Source organism: Nannospalax galili, unplaced genomic scaffold, assembly GCF_000622305.1.
Source record: "Nannospalax galili isolate Female #2095 unplaced genomic scaffold, S.galili_v1.0 scaffold294, whole genome shotgun sequence".
Classification (NCBI taxonomy): domain Eukaryota; kingdom Metazoa; phylum Chordata; class Mammalia; order Rodentia; family Spalacidae; genus Nannospalax; species Nannospalax galili.
The window spans coordinates 747,401-763,879 of NW_008335053.1; the positions used below are offsets into that span (position 1 = coordinate 747,401).

At 39.2% G+C, this 16,479-nt stretch overlaps 1 protein-coding gene across 2 annotated transcripts in view; it reads left to right on the plus strand.

Annotated features, from left to right (window-relative positions):
* Xpr1 (xenotropic and polytropic retrovirus receptor 1) overlaps positions 1-16,479 on the plus strand; it is a 173,274-nt gene that overhangs the window by 137,817 nt on the left and 18,978 nt on the right. For both annotated transcript variants that reach the window (XM_008829741.3, XM_008829740.3), the window contains 2 exons: positions 686-857; positions 1,996-2,190. In XM_008829741.3, the coding sequence (XP_008827963.1) occupies positions 686-857; positions 1,996-2,190 (367 nt within the window). The remainder of the gene's footprint in view (positions 1-685; positions 858-1,995; positions 2,191-16,479) is intronic.

Genomic DNA, 16,479 nt, shown 5'->3' on the forward strand with positions numbered 1-16,479 from the left:
CTGCCCTGCCCAGCAAATTTAATTTCCTTCCTGTGATGCTTCTACCACAGTTCCTTTCGAAAAAAAAAAAAAAAATTCTATTTTTATGTGTAAGAGTTTTTTGCCTGCGTGCCCCCAGAATCTGGAGTTATGGAAAGTTGTTAGCTGCCATGGGGGTACTGGGAACCAAACCTGGGTCCTCTGCAAAGGCAGACGGTAGTCTTAATCACTGAGCCAGATCTCCAGCCCCTCCCTCCTTCCCTCTGTCCCTCCCTCCCTCCCTCCTTCCTTCCTTCTGACAGGGTCTCACTCTGTAGTGGAGGCTAGTCTCAGACTTGGGGCAGTCCTCTTGCCTCAGCCTCCTGAGTACTGAGATTACAAGCATGCACCCCCTACCCAGCTTCCTTTCCCTGCTTTCTACTTTAACTTTTCCCTCCTCTTGCTTTCTACTTTTCAGTTGTAGCTGTTCCTACCAGCGCCCCCCCCCGCCCCATTTCCCTTCAATTTTCCACTCAACTCACTCTCTTTAGCACAAATTCTTACTTAACCCAGCCACTATTATCTGGGCCTTACATATGTCTGGGATTGGTTTATTGGTTTCTGTTTTATCAGCAGTTAGGTTGAATGTCCAGACATGAATTGGAGAAATTTAATGTGAATTTTTCTGTTTCTATGTTTTCTGATTTTTTTTCCCCCTTTCTCTCAGTTTCGAGTATTTACAGCTCCCTTCCATAAGGTGGGCTTTGCCGATTTCTGGCTGGCGGATCAGCTGAACAGCCTGTCAGTGATACTAATGGACCTGGAATATATGATCTGCTTCTACAGTTTTGAGCTCAAATGGGAAGAAAATAGGGGCCTGTTGCCAAATAATTTAGGAGGTAGAGTATGAATTTGCATTCACATTACTGAATTGCCAGAGTAAACCAAGAAATATTGAGAATGCTAACTGAGATAGTTAAGGTGATGGTGAAAATTCATCCAATAACATTAGAAATTTAATTAGATGTGCTTGGCACTATGTTCGCAATTTCCTTATCTGAAATAATTTGGCTTTTAAATTGTGTTGTGATTTTAGCCATTCATTTGCCAAGAAATTTACAACTTACACTTAAAGAAGTCTAAGATTATTTTTTAGATGTTCCAGTATGTTAGTCGTCGTATCACAAATGCTATAGTGCCAGCAATTTGTCATCTCAGAATTGCTCCACATACAAGTGTAGATACCAGTGATCAAACGCACTGATGGTTCAGATCAGGTCAAGTGCTTTGAGAAAGTCCTGGTAGATTGCTTTTTAATTCTTTTTTTGTGACTGATTTTCGTCTGGATCTTTGGCCCACTCTTAGTTTATGACTGGAGTTCATGACGTTAGGACTTTTGCATTCATAACAGAGATCTAATGTGGATAGGTTGTCTAACATCCGATAAATAAAAGTTAATGATAAATTGGGCATGGTGACCTACCATACACCTATAATCCCAACATTGAGAAAGCTGAGGCAATAGGATAGGAAGCCCCAGGCTACATTTTGAAACCCTTGGACTATAAGACTGGTTCTCTCTCTCTCTCTCTCTCTCTCTCTCTCTCTCTCTCTCTCTCTTGAAACAGGGTCTTACCATGTAACCCTGCTGACTTGAAACTTACTATGTAGACCAGGCTAGTCTCAATCTCTACCTGCCTCTGCCGGGATTAAAGGCATCTACCACCATGCCCTGCTCTAATTTTCTTACAACTGTATCACACTTGAAAGAAAGTAAATTGTAGGACAGATATTTAGAAACATGGGAGGACAAAATTTCCCAGTAGTCCCCTCTGCAGTTTTTACCTTCTTTCCTTGGCTTATCAACCACTAAAAACCTTGAGAATATAATAGTTGTAAAGAAGAAAGCAACTCTGAAACTCATGTGTTTTGCTTTTATGGACTCACCGACAGTCATACTATGTGGATAAATAATGTGAACAAGTCATTCTTTTGAATTGTGATTTTTTTTTCTCTCTCTCTTTGAAATCTTCACAGAACCAGAAATTTGCCACAAATATACATACGGTGTGCGAGCCATTGTTCAGTGCATTCCTGCTTGGCTTCGCTTCATCCAGTGCCTGCGCCGGTACCGAGACACAAGAAGGGCCTTTCCTCATTTAGTAAATGCTGGCAAATACTCCACAACTTTCTTCACGGTGACCTTTGCAGCCCTTTACAGCACTCACAGAGGTACTCAATGATTGACTGCGAAGAGATTTTTTTTTTTTCAATCCTGGATTTTGATGGATTGAATCTATGTGTTGCCCTGGTTATTCTCATTTGTGATGCCCCTCTTTTCCAGGAAGTTCCAGCCCCTGAACCACATTAGCTTATCCTTGAACACAGTTTTAGTCTAATTCCAGTATTTATTAGCAAATATCATTGACCAGAATCACAATCAGATGTGAAGAATTGTGATTATGTTCAGTGGGTTCAGCCTTTAGATATCTTGGGTTTTCATTGAGTGGTTTTTTTTAAGATTTCCTTGTTCATTAATAAGATTGGAAGTAGGTGAGCTAGATTCCCTATGGCAATCAAGTATATTTTTAATCATTTTTCTTCTCCAACTAGTGAGGTTTGTTTCCAGCCCATTTAACTGCAAATTGAGTTCTCTGATCCCTCTAGTTTCTCGTCTCCATGGCAACCTGCTATTACTTGCTACTGCTCTTCTGTTGGAAAGAAAAGAAAGCTTTTAAGTTCTGAGCCACATGCAGTCACTCCTTTTGAATTTTTAACCTTTTTCCAAGAACTGTCAATCAATGGTTTTGCTTCCTTTTACTAAAACGCATTCCTTCTTTGTCTGCTTGATAGACAGTATCAGCCCACACCGTTAGACACAACACTTTCTCATCCGTGGTATCAAAGAAATGTTACTAATTGAAATTATTGTAGTGATTTTTAAATACCTGAGTAAAATTTTTTTCAGTATTTTTTTTGAGAGACTGTATTTAGGAGTATTATTCAGTAGTACAAAATTGCTATTTATCTAGCATGTGTCTGATGGTCATAAAAGATTGGGGCACTGTTTCAGTAACTATGAGGTTTATTCCAGTTGAACACATTATAGTGTATTTCTGCTTTTGGCCACAGATTCTGCGGTTGGAATAGTATTGATAAATGTGACCAATAATTGTACCACCATGTAGCAAGTCTTGTTAAATGATGTAAGTGAAGGAAACAAACCTCCCATACAGTTGATTCTTGCTGAGGAATGAGAGCTGGGATGGACCAGCAAGATGGCTTAGTAGGTAAAGGCACCTGTCACCAAGCCCAATGACCTAAGTTTGATCCCTGGGTCCCACAGGGTAGAAGGAGTAAACTGATTCCCACAAATTTTCCTCTGACCTACCCATGTGAATTTCTCATGTTCCTACCTCTGCTTCCCAAGAGCTGGGATTACAGGTGTGCATACACCACCATGCCCAGGTTATAGGAAATGATTTTACTTTAGATTAGAATATTTATATACATTCCTGTGTCACCACCTCATTTCTTAATTCTGTTCCAAATTAGATAAGTAGGTAGAGGTAGATAAGATAGAATAATCACATATCTAGAAAGAATTACTTTAAGACTATTCTATGTAATAGGGTATGCTAGGCACTTTAAAAGTGTAACAGCAGAGCACAATTTTCCCCTTTTTTTTTTTCTGGTCTTTTTGAGAGAGGGTCTCCCTGTAGCCCCAGCTGGCCTGGAACTCACTATGTAAGACCAGGCTGGCCTCGGACTCACAAAGATCTGCCTGCCTCTGCCTCCCAAGTGCTGGGATTAAAGGCATGTGCCACCACACCCGGCCTAATTTTCTTTTTTTAAATTAATTTTTAGATTACCGTACAAAGTAGGGGGTTTCATCATGATGATACAAACAAAACATACATATGAACAAAACACAATTTTTTCCCTCTGCTTTTGCAGAGGACTTGAGTTTAATTCCTAGCACCCACATTGGATGATTCACAGCCAACTGTAATTCCAGCTCCAGGAGATCCAGTGCCTTCTGGACCACACAGGAATTCACACTCATGTGCATATGCACGTGATTGAATTTTTTTTTTTAATCTAAAAAGGGGCTGGACAGGTGGCTCAGGTTAACAGCACTGGCTGCTCTTGCAGAGGTCCCAGGTTCAGTTCCCAGCACCCACATGGCTCCTAACAACCAGGTGACTCTAGTTTCAGGGGATCTGACGCCTCTGCAGGCATTGTATGCACATGGTACACTTATATACATGTAGGCAAAACACTTCTTCACATAAAGTAAAAATAAATTTTAAAAAATAAAAAATTGAAGCTGGGAGTGGTGGCGTACACCTTTAATCCCAGCACTCAGGAGTCAGAGGCAGGTGGATCTCTGTGAGTTCAAGGCCAGCCTGGTCTACATAGTGAGTTCCAGGACAGCTGGGGCTATAGGAGACCCTGTCTCAAAAAGACCAAAAAAAAAAAAATTAAAAAGTGAAAAAAGAATTTATAACTTGGTAGAAGAAATGGAGAAAAAGGCAATCACTGGTTTGACAATAATATGAATGTGTATAACTGGCGAGCCCTTTTACTACTTACAAAAAGGGAAAATGTTTTTGTTTTTTTTTTAACCACATTTTTTGAAAGGCTGTAAAATAGAGTACAAAGACTCAAGCAGGATAACAAAAAAGTCCCACAGCACAAGTCTCTGACCTAGACCAATTGGCCATAGATTGAGGACTGAGAGAAGACGTCTAGGAAGTGACATCTAAGGGGTGATATGTAGCCAAGCATAGACTTGAACTTAAGATCCTCCTGCCTCCACCACGCAAGTTCTGAGATAACAGGTATGCACTACCATGTTTGGCTTTTTTTTTTCTTTTTTCTTTTTTTTAATTTTTATTTATTCATTTATTTATTTGGTTTTTTAAGACAGAGTTTCCCTGTAGCCCCACATGGCCTGGAACCCACTATGGAGACCAGGCTGGCCTCTATCTCACAGAGATCGTCTGCTTCTGCCTGGAGAGTGCTAGGATTAAAGGCATGTGCCACCATACCCAACTGAAAAAGCATTTTTTAAAGGGACCATTTATTATGTATGTTAATCATATCCCTAAAGATTTTTTTCCAGACTTTATTTTTACATGTATGAATGTTTTGCCTACATGTATGTAAATACACCATGTGCATGCCTGGTGCCCATATAAGCCAGAATAAGGCTTCAGGTCCCCTGGAGAGTTAAGGACAGGTGTTAGCTGCCATGTGGGTGCTGGGAACTGAACTTGGGTCCTCTGCAAAAGCAGCCAGCGCTCAATCTCTCTAACCCTATATCCCTAAAGTTTTTCTTTAAATTTATAGCTACATATTGAATATATCACTAAAATTTTTTTCCCAAAAACCTAGAACCTGGAATGACAAAATTTTGACATGAGTGTTGATCAAGTTTGATTTCTATTACTTTTGCCTCCTCCTCCTCTTCCTCTTCTTTCTCTTCCTCTTTCCTTCCCTCCCTCCATACCTTCCTTCCTTCCCCTTTCTTCTTTCTTCTTGTATAAAATTCCCTATGTAGAGCCAAGGATAACCTGATCCTCCTACCTTCGTCTCCTGAGTGCTAGGATTGCAGACATGTACTATAATGCTTGGTTTTATGTGGTATTGGAGAATCAAATGTAGGACTTTGTGTATGACAGGCAAGCACTCTGCCAACTGAACTATATTTCCAGCCGTAATTTCTATTTTCTCATTTTCTTGGATAATATTCTAAGAAAGCACAGACCTTAAAAAGAACCCTTTTATTTAGTTTTGGGGGAGGAGGGAGGTTGTTTTTCAGTTTTGTTTTGTTTTCTTAGAAACTCTCTGTATCCCCAGCTGATCTGAGACTCAACACCAGGCTGGCCTCCATCTCACAGAGATCCGCCTGCCTCTGCCTTCCAAGTGCTGTGATTAAATGCATGGGCCACTATACCTGGCATTAGAAATAATCTTTGAGCCAAAAGAATAAATTCAAAATGACCAATTAGCTAGTTTTCTATTACACATTTGTGTGCTATTGCAAAGAATAAATTTTATATAGAAGACTGACTAAAAGATAATGAAATAACTTTGTTCATACTCAGAAATCTGAGTCTTCAAAGAACTAACCTGCTACGGTTACCATAGTAATAACATTACATTAAGGGCATTTTCAAAATTGTTTAAAAGGTTGTTTCTTATATTAGATTGTGTAATTTGTAAAAATAGAGGAATGAATTAACTCTGCACCTAGAATCATTTTTAGAAGGTGAGAGTTTAGACAACCCATTGTGGAACATTAATTGTGATATTATTTCAATTAACTCTCATTTGTTGTATTAAAAAGGAAGCAGTTGAGTGTATTTTATTTATCTATCATTGATTTTTAGAAACAAAGGAATTTAGCTAACAGCCAGTCTCTATGTTTAAGAATTCATATTTCATTACATGACTGATTTTGAAGCCAACTCTAATTTTTAGAGTTGGAGGAGGCAGGAAAGTATTTTAAATGGTTTTTGGTCTCCTTGAAGTTCCTTGGCTTTGGCAAGGAAAGATCTATGGGAGGTACAGAGCAGAGAAGGCTGTGACGTTATGGTTTCTAAGAAGTTGTTGAGAGAGAGTACTTCATCAGGTTTTCTGTACTTCATTTTGTTTCTAACATTCTAAAATATTCATAAGTCCTTAGTGTACTTAAAACTTCCCTATTCTCCTAGATATATGCAGAGAGCCTTCTTTTTACTGCCTATTTCCTTAGACTCTTGTTGGGGTAAGTGGCATTTGCTATTGATTTTTAAATTTAGAAGAAGAGATTACCTTGGCACACTCAAGAGTTCATTTGTGTCCCCATTGCCAGTGCCCAGGTCTCGTCTGGACCCCTCTTGTACATCCCAAAGGAGTGCTGTGCTTCCTGATACTGTCTCTTCAATGGTGGTCAGTGCCTTCTGCGCAGTCAGTCCTAAAGGGCATCTTCTCTGAGGATGACCAGTTGTTACCTTCTTGCAGCCCTGAATAGTAGGCTGCTCATTCAACTTTTGTCTTCTTATGTTATAGTAGAAATAGTAATTGTGGTTTTTAATTCTCTAGGGAAATTTTTTTCCATTAACTTTAAAAGACATGTTCAATTAAAAAAACTTCAGTGGCACACGCCTGTAGTCCCACCACTTGGGAGGAAGAGGCAGGTGGATCTCTGTGAGTTCAAGGCCTGCCTGGTCTACACAGTGAGTTCTAGACCACCTGGGGCTACAGGGAGACCCTGTCTCAAAAAGACCAAAAAAAGAAAAAAAAAAACAACTTCAGACCTCATTTAGATAAAGGTTCTCATTTTTCCCCTTTACTATTGAAAGTAGCTTAAAAAGTTAACCCTTTTGAAATATATATATTTTCTGGTGTGATTTTCCTAGCCTTAATGGAATATAGAAAAAACTGACTTGTATTATCAAGAGAGAAATGGGGAAAATGGGGACACTTTAAATGGGGAAGGCATGGAGGAAGGGTTAGACAGGGAGAGAGAGAGGAGAGACAAATAATGTCTAGCTAGTGTAAAAAACCAGAGGGAATCATATTAGTCCAACAACCTAATGACAAATTACACATAAAATATTTCCATATGAGTCCATGTATACAGCTGAAGGCTACATAGCAAGAAACGGTGCCAGACAAGAGAAACCAAGTAACAGTGTTGTATTTGAGAAAACATGAACGTATAGTGAGCAAAAATAATTAAAGCTGTATCATAAGGAGAGACACTCGTTTCCTGTTTCTTTGATCCTAATCACCACGTTCATTGACCAACCAAAAGCGTTGCCAGGAACTTGTCAGTCACATTAACAGTCACAGTTACTGGTATAAGTGGTGTGGAATCAGCTCAGATATGAAAATGAATTGTCCAACTGTAAGGAAAGAAGTCATTTATGAACTAGAGGAAAACAGAAGCAGATTAATGCTGTTTCAGGTGGTGGGAAATGGTTTATTTAACATGATTAATTTGCTTAAAATTGTGCTTTAAAAGAATTGTTTTGGGACTGGAGAGATGGCTCAGTGGTTAAGAACACTGTTGTTTTTGCAGAAGACCTGGGTTTGAATCCCAGCACACGCATGGCAGCTAACAACTGTCCGTAACTACAGTTCCAGGGGACCTGACAGCCCCTTCTGTTTTCTGCAGGCATTGCACGACATGGGTGTACTTACCTACAAGCAGGCAATACACACATACACATAAAATAAAAATAATAAATAAAAAATATTTTTAAAAATGTTTTACTTAATATTATGTGTATATGATGGAGAGGGTACATATGCATGCCACTGCATACATGTGAATGTCAGAGGTTAGTTTTATGGAGCCTGTTCTCTCCTTCTACCTCCACATAGCTTTCTGGGATTGAGCTCAAGTGGTCAGGCTTTCTCAGCAAGCGTTTTTACTCACTGAGCTATCTTGCTGGCTTATATCTTGTATTGTGTTCTTTTTTATAATTCGCTTGATTTTAGTTTTTTTATTTTTATTTTTATTTTTTTGGTCTTTATGAGACAGGGTCTACCTGTAGCCCCAGCTGGCCCGGAACTCACTATGTAGACCAGGCTGGCCTTGAATTCACGGAGGTCCACCTGCCCCTGCCTCCTGAGTGCTGGGATTAAAGGTGTGCACCACTAAGCCTGGCACTGGGAGCCTTCTCAATTACAAATTTTACTTTGTAAGCTCTAACTCAGCCTTTTCCTCTTTCCTCTTATAGATTATTTTGTCTTCTTTGAGAAAATTGACAAGAATCATTTTGTCAGCTGCCTTCTTTCTAACTAATGCTTATTTATCTAAAACTAAAACTCCTCACTCCATTTTTTCCCAGTCACAGGAATGAGGTATTCTTTCTCCTCTTCTCTGCTCCCATTTTGTCCTGTCTCTGGGTCTACTCTGAAATCACCCCTTTTTTCCTAAAGTCTCATTACTGGCTCCTTCCTCCCAGCCTCTAAAGGTGCTCAATAGTCTTCCACCCTAACACAACTTCCTGTGCCTCCCTCAGCCATCTAATGTTTGTTTCTTTTCTCATTCCTACATCTCAAAATAGTAGTCTGCCTCTCCTCCCTATCTCCATTCCTTTAGTCACAGCAACTTTGACTATTAAAAAACACACTTGGAGACTGGAGCTCTAGCTCCTTGGTGGAGTGCCCAGCACAAGGCTCTGAGATCCATCTCAGCACTACCAAAATTTTTTTAAAGTAAAACAGGAATGTAGTTCAGAATGTTTCCCTAATATGCAAGAGATCCAGGTTTATTTGATCCCTAGCACTTCAAAAAACCTGGTATGGTGGTACAGGCCTGTAATCCCATCATTGGAAAAATAGAAGTAGGAGAATCAGAAGTTCAAGGCCATCCTCAGCTACAGAGTAAGTTTGAGGCCAGCCTAAGCCATTTGAGACCCTGTCTCAGAAGAGGCAGGAAAAAAGTAAACATGCTTAATAACCTTGAAATTTATATACAAATAACAATATTCAGATTTATACTTTTAAAGGGTGAAAGAGAAGTTCTGTGACATGTGAAAGATAACTTCCCCTTTTTGGGTATAATGTGTAAATAAAATAGGGAAGAGAAGCCCAAAGTTAATCACATTCAGTGTGATTCCCTTCCTTCACCAGTGGAAAACTTCCACTTTCCTCATATCCTTGTCCTTTTCCTGGAAGGAGCCTCTGTATTTTGACGGTTCCAGAATAGTTTTAAACACTATCTATATGACTTCCAAATACAGATTTCTTAAGCGTCATTCGTTTCCAGTTGATTTCTGGGCATTACCCACCTTGTCCCTTTAGTACTCAAAATCAGAGTACCCATAATGAAACTCCTATGTCTTGCTTATGGTACGCTGCATGTTCTCTTTCTCCTTTGATGGTACCATCCACTCAGACACCCAGGTTGAAAACTAGGCACTTTCCTTGACTGCCCTGGGTCTTGCCTTCAGAATTCACCAAGTCCTGCCAGTTTTAATTCCTAGACATTCTTCAATTATTTTTTCCTACCTTCTCTGTACCATACACTTATGCTCAAGTCTAGCCTTCATCATTTTTCTCACTGGGCTGTTGTGACAGTCTTCTTATTAGCAGCCTGTGTTCAGTCTTTCCCCTTCAAACTTAATCACTCCTACAAGAACAAAACTGTACTACTCAGTAATATAACCACTAGCTGCATGCACCTATTGAGCACTTGAAGTATGCCTCAGCTATCTTTTCTCTTCCTCTCACTCCTTCCCTCTTTTTCTTTTTTCTGTCTCTTTCTCTCTCTCACCTCCCTCCTTTCACTCTTCCCTCCCACCCTCCCTCCCTCCCTCCCTCTCTCTCTCCTCCTTTCCATCCTTGGTATTGGCTTCAAACCCAGGGCCTCATGCACCAGGCAGATGCTCTCAGTACTGAGCTTTATACCTCAAGCCCCCAAATTTTTCTATTCTAAATTGAAATGTTCCAGAAGTATAAAATGCAAACTAGATTTTGAAAGCTTAGTGTGAAAAAGAGTATAAAATATCTCAATATTTAACTAAAATAACAGTTTAGATGTATTGGATTAATTAAATAGATTATTAAAATTAATTTTGCCCTCTTTTTACTTTTTAAAATATGGTGAATAGAAAATTTAATGATGCATATGTAACTGTTCCTTGGAGTTTTTCATGGAGCTGACTTCCTCTTATTTTAGCTTATTCTCTTATTCTCTACCTGCATCGCTGTGCTTGAGTACTGTCTAAAGGAGTTCTGCCCATGTGTCGTATCACCCTGTGCTGTTTTCTTCACAGTCCTTTTCACTGTCCACAGTCATCTTGTTCATCTGTGTATATGATAAATACCTATCCCCACTAAACAGCAAGCCTCAGTGAGGCTGGAGATTTGTCCACCTTTCAGTGGCAAATAGTCACTTGCGTGTACCTGCTATCTAGGATAATATCTGACATCCTTACAGCAGATGTTCATTTGCGAATGAGTGAATGGCTTCTGCTTGCTGGAAATGGTTATCTGTGCCCTATAAACCTGTTCAACTAAAGTCTCTTCAAGATTCAGGTCAAGTAGCAGCTCCTTCGTGAAGCCTGGCCTGGCTGTTTCTCCTACAAGCCTCATTCTTTCTCCATGCACATTTCTATAATTGTTCTTAAAAATGTGTTTTGTCCACTAAATGTCTCCTCTTTTAGATATAGCTCTTAGTTGTTCTTCAGTACAACTCCAGTTTCCTGGAGTAGTTTACCCAGGACACATTCACTCTTTGTATAGAATGTACCAAGGAGTAAATTTTTCCTTTGGAGTTAACCTTAAAGTGTTATATCCATATTACAAATAACGCAACTTGTAAACGCTTGTTGAATAAAGGAATTTCAGTTTACAAGTTCATATTATAAAAACAATACAGCAGTATTGAAGGCCTGTTTGAGGCACTTATATCACAGTTTTCCTTTGCCCTCTTTTTCCCTTTTTTAAAAATTTATAAGTAAAACTTGGATATGTATATATTACTACAAACTTCAAATAAAACAGAAATAAGATGGGCATTCCCAATTATCACCTGGGATAATCATTTGCTATAATCGTTTTACATACCATTTGAAACAATATGTGTATCATCTGGTCGGGGGTTGGTTTTGTTTTAATGTGACAGTTGAATTTAGGCTTCACACATGCTACACATAGTTCTTTTTTTGTTTTCTTTTTTAAAATTTGTTTTTATTGAATTTTTTTGTATTTCATACAAAATATCTCAAACAGTCTCAATCATCTTTATACTCCTGTCCCCACTGGCACCCTCCCATAGCCCCCCCCCCCACTGGAACCAGTACACTCTGTCATTCCTGTTAAGGCTGACTGTGTCAAGTCAGTGTCCCCAGACGTTCCCCAGTGCAAGTCCATCCACTGAGGTCTAGTCAGTCTATATAGAGTCTCTTGTTTTAGGAAGATCAGTTTTTCCTCACCTAGTAGAAATCACTGGCCATTGTTCTTCAGCTAAGATTGGGGTCTGCTGTTCATTTCCCCAGTGCTGTGCTGGGTTTTTGTCTGCCTGAGTTTGCATGGGACTTGTGTATGCTGACACCATTGCCATAGAATTATATGAGCAAGGTCCCAGGAGCTTGTAGGACTCTGATGTTGGACCATTGATTGTTTTCCCTTAGCACCTTCATAGTGCTTTCTAAAGCTATGAGAGCTAGCCCTCAGGGGAAGTGGTTTCAGGTCAGTTCCAGTTCTGTTGTTCCAAATCCTGTGTCTGAAGTATGTTCTGTCTTCAGCAGTAAGATCTTACCTTCAAGTTCTCGGAGGCTGTCAAGGGCTGTGGCAATAGCCTGTGTAATTTTGGGAGTCTCTTGGACCACCCTGGCCAACAACTCAATGGAAGGTTTCTCCTGTCTGGCACTGTTTCTTGTTATATAGCCTTTAGCTATGCACATGGGCTCATGTAGAGATACTGTATTTGTAATTTGTCATTAGATTGTTGGACTAATACAATTCCCTCTGGTTTGTTTTTTTTAATAAATAATTTATTGAGAATTTCATACATGCATATAAGGTGTTTTGATCAAATCCATGCCCACTCCCTCCCCTCCAACTCCTCCCATATCTCTCCATCACTTTTTTCTGATAACTTCATGTACTCTTCCTTTGTCTTTGATTTACTTATTTTTTATGAGACTTTTGGCTACTCTAACATGCCCCCCTCTGTAGAGGTAACCCTAAAATCTTTTCAGGATTAGATAAAAGCTCCCAAATATTTTTGACATTTTTGGGTTTTGGAATGGAGGAGGCTGCTAAGAGGCCCAAAGTCATTGTGAAGCCAATTCATACCTCCTATTCTTATCATGCCATCCTCTGAAGGGGTTACCTAAATTGCCAATAGGGAATAGGGACTCAGACTGCTCTGGCTTCTTCCATGCTGAACAGGGACACAGGGTGGGGCAATTAGAGTACCCCTTCAGTGGGTTTATCTAAAAGTCTCCCAGATTGCATAACTCTTACCTCTAAGAGGAAAAGAAAGTCCTTGAATCCTAAATAGGAGATGTGAAGAAGTAAAGGCAAGAGTAATTAGCATTACAAGTTCTAGACAGGGAACTAGAAAAAAGTCAGAACAGGGCAATTTTCAAATGTTCAGATGAGAGTCCATTGGAATTTCCTGACCAGGGCTTCTAAAAGCATCCCTCTATTGGGTTCTTCCTCATTTTTCTTTTGTCTGCCAAGGCTGGACTCTAGAGTGATGGATTCAGGATTTGCTTTCAGATATTTTGATAGCTGTTGGAGTGGTTAGAATCATTGTCAGTTCCCTCTCAAAGGCTTTTAGATAGGGTGAGAAAATAAATTTATCCATTATTTTAAAACAATAGCTGGTTGCCTCCCTAAGCTATAGGTGGGCACTACAGTATTAGAGACCAAGATTTGAAGTCTTACATCTGAGTAGCACTTTCTGGTTAGGAACAAAATCATCAATGAGAAATAATTATCTAAATAACTTTTTATAAACACTTAAGGCTAATGTCTGGGAAGTATAATCCCTTGAACGCTTAACAAAATATATTGATGACTTTACTCTTTGGTTGGCCCAAATAAATCAATTTATTTTTACACTTAAGAGGTCATTTGAGGATCTGTTCCTCAGGGGTCACATGGGCTTGGGAGGAGCTCCTGGCTCCTTTCTTTTACCAGTTCCATCTATGTGAAGATAAGTCAAAGGTCCTGTCAACCACATCTGGCTTCACTTGGAAGCATGAATGAGATGTTTCCTCTGAGTTGACCCTCCTCTTTGTAGACTGGACACTGGTTCAAGTCCATCTCGTGGGGTCTCCATGTCCTCCCTGAACAAGAGGACAAGTGACTTACCAGTCACAGGACATTTTGAGAGATGTTCCATAGTCCCCTGGAACTCAGTCGACCTTAGAGGGCAAGGGGCAAAAACTGCCCTTTAAGTCCCTCTGACCACATTAGTATAGGCCTCAAACTCTGGCTGTTAAACATCCAATAAAGTTAGTTCCACCAGTCTCATACTTTTAATTATCATACACATAATTCTTAACCACAGAGCTACACCCTTTGCCCCTATAGTCTTTAAATTCTGCTTTTTCAACTTTATCTCAGAAAGTTTTTAATGATACTCCATTTGTATTAGTCACTTTTCTGTTGCTGTGATAATAGCACTGACCAAAGCAATTTATAGAAGGAGGAGTTTATTTGAGCTTATGGTTCCAGGGGAATTACAGTCCATCATGGCAGGGAGGCATGGTGGCTCGAGGTGGCTGGGAGCAGCAGAAGCTAAGCTCTCACATCATCACACAGGCACAGGAAACAAGAGAACAACCAACTGGAGATCTGGCAAGGCTTAAGAGCTCTCTAAGCCCACCCCCAGTGACATGCTTCCTCCAGGATAGCCACACCTTCTAAAACCTCCCCAAACAGCACCATCATCTGGGGACAAAATGTCCAAATACTTGAAGCCTATGGGGGACATTTTCATTCAAACCACCACACCATTGTTTCATAGAATTGCTATTCCCATTTTAAAGATGAGATGGACCCAGGGAGGCATGCTATGTGGTATGAAAAGTTTCTTGAATAGAATTCCCATCTTTTCTCCCTTCAAATCATTAAGCCTAATGTGTTCCATTTTTGTCTTAATCATTTTAAAAAGTATCAATTTTCTGTCATCACAAGGTTGGGAATTAGCAGAATCTGAATTCAAACTCAGATCTTCTGACTTCAAAAGCCAGAAGATCTATTTCCTGACTGTCTTGTTGAACTTTAGTGTCTTTAACTGTAAAATGAAAATAAAAGCAGCTATTTGCCTGTGTTTGAGATGAGGATGATTATCACCTACGGGAATATTCTGTGTGATCTCATGTGCTATCTGAAACACACTGAAGGTCAGGACTGTGTACTCATGACCCTCAAGTTAGGATAGGGTTGTGTCATATAAAACCACGTGCATTCAAAATATTGTAGATTGAAAGTGCATTCAGTACACTTAACCAGCCATACATCATAGCTTTGTAATGTAGTACACTGTGCAGTATCAGCTGTCTGAAGTCACAAACTCATGACTGACTAGAGCTGTGCTTGCTGCTGCTGCCTGTCATTGCAAGAGAGTATAACCAGCCTGTTAACAGTCAAAGCTCAAACTCTTAATTTCTTCCGAAGGCATATGGCATTTACATCATTATATGTTGGAGACTATCTGTATTCATTTCTCAGAGAATATTAATCTCATAATTCAGTGGTTTGATTTGGGATTATAGGAATAAATGCCAAATTTCCTAGGTACTAAGCTCAGGTATAATTCAGCTTACCTCTGATGTCCACTTGCTGGGCATGGTGGTGTATGCCTTTAATCCCAGCACTCAGGAGGCAGAGGCAGTGAGTTCCAGGCCAGCTGGCACTACAGGGAGACCCTGTCTCAAAAAGACATCCCCCCAAACTGTGTCCACTCTATTTTATTTGTTTTATTTATTTCAGAGTTAAAACTAGTAAACAATTACCAGTGTAGGAGTATTTTCTAGTAAAAAGAAAACTGTTCACTTTACATGGTGTCACTTTTATGATGCCCTTCCTGAAAGAAACATGGTTTGGGATGATTTCTATGTAGTTTTCTTGATTCTCTCCTGTCACTTTCCCTGGCATGTTAGTTCACTTTAATCATTTATCCAGTGGCTATGGGTATAGACTCTTAAGAAATCTATTTTTGTTTTAAATTCAGGCAGTGTCATTACCACAAATAATATTCTGTGAGTTATGCTTCTAATGTGGCAGGAATGTAATAGATAGAAGCTTGGGGCAGAATAGCAATGACTTGATTTCCTGTGATTCTGACATTACTAAAGTGGACTACCAGAGTAAGCCAAGAGACTGTGTGGTGTAATTGCTTGCCTAAAGTGATAATATCCCTCCAGTATATCCTCTGAATATCAATGAAGGAAGATGATTTGAGGAAAGGCATTCTTCATTTGGGAGATGGGGAAGATCAGATGAGTAGTAATTAAAACGAGACCAAAATGTAGCATGAATACACCAGGTGTGTACTAATTGTAGAAGTCTGTAAGATAAAATACCACTGACTCTGAAGTCTTCATGTATGTTTCATAGAAATTTCATAGAACAATATGAGTTTAGAAAGAGGGAGATCCTTGACCCACTATGCCATTTTAAGATTTGTACTATAAAGACAAGACTTAGAATCTAAGAATACCAGAAAATGAACACATTGTTTTCAGTTGCATTATTAATTCCTTTTTCACAATATTCTCTTACAATAATTTATATTTGATTATTCAGTAATTCATAAAGAAAGAACATCAGCTTTCCATAATAAGACTCAGTACTACCTATATTCTATAAACACTAATTTTGTCACCTCCTACTGAATATCTATTGCTCTATTTATAAGCCTTCATATTTACTAGAAAACCAAATAGCTTATTGAAAAAGTTTTAAGTAATGTGTAGAGAGTACATGGCTTATCATAAGCATTCAATTTTATTTTTAAAAATATTTATATTTTTATTTTTTGTGTATGAGTAT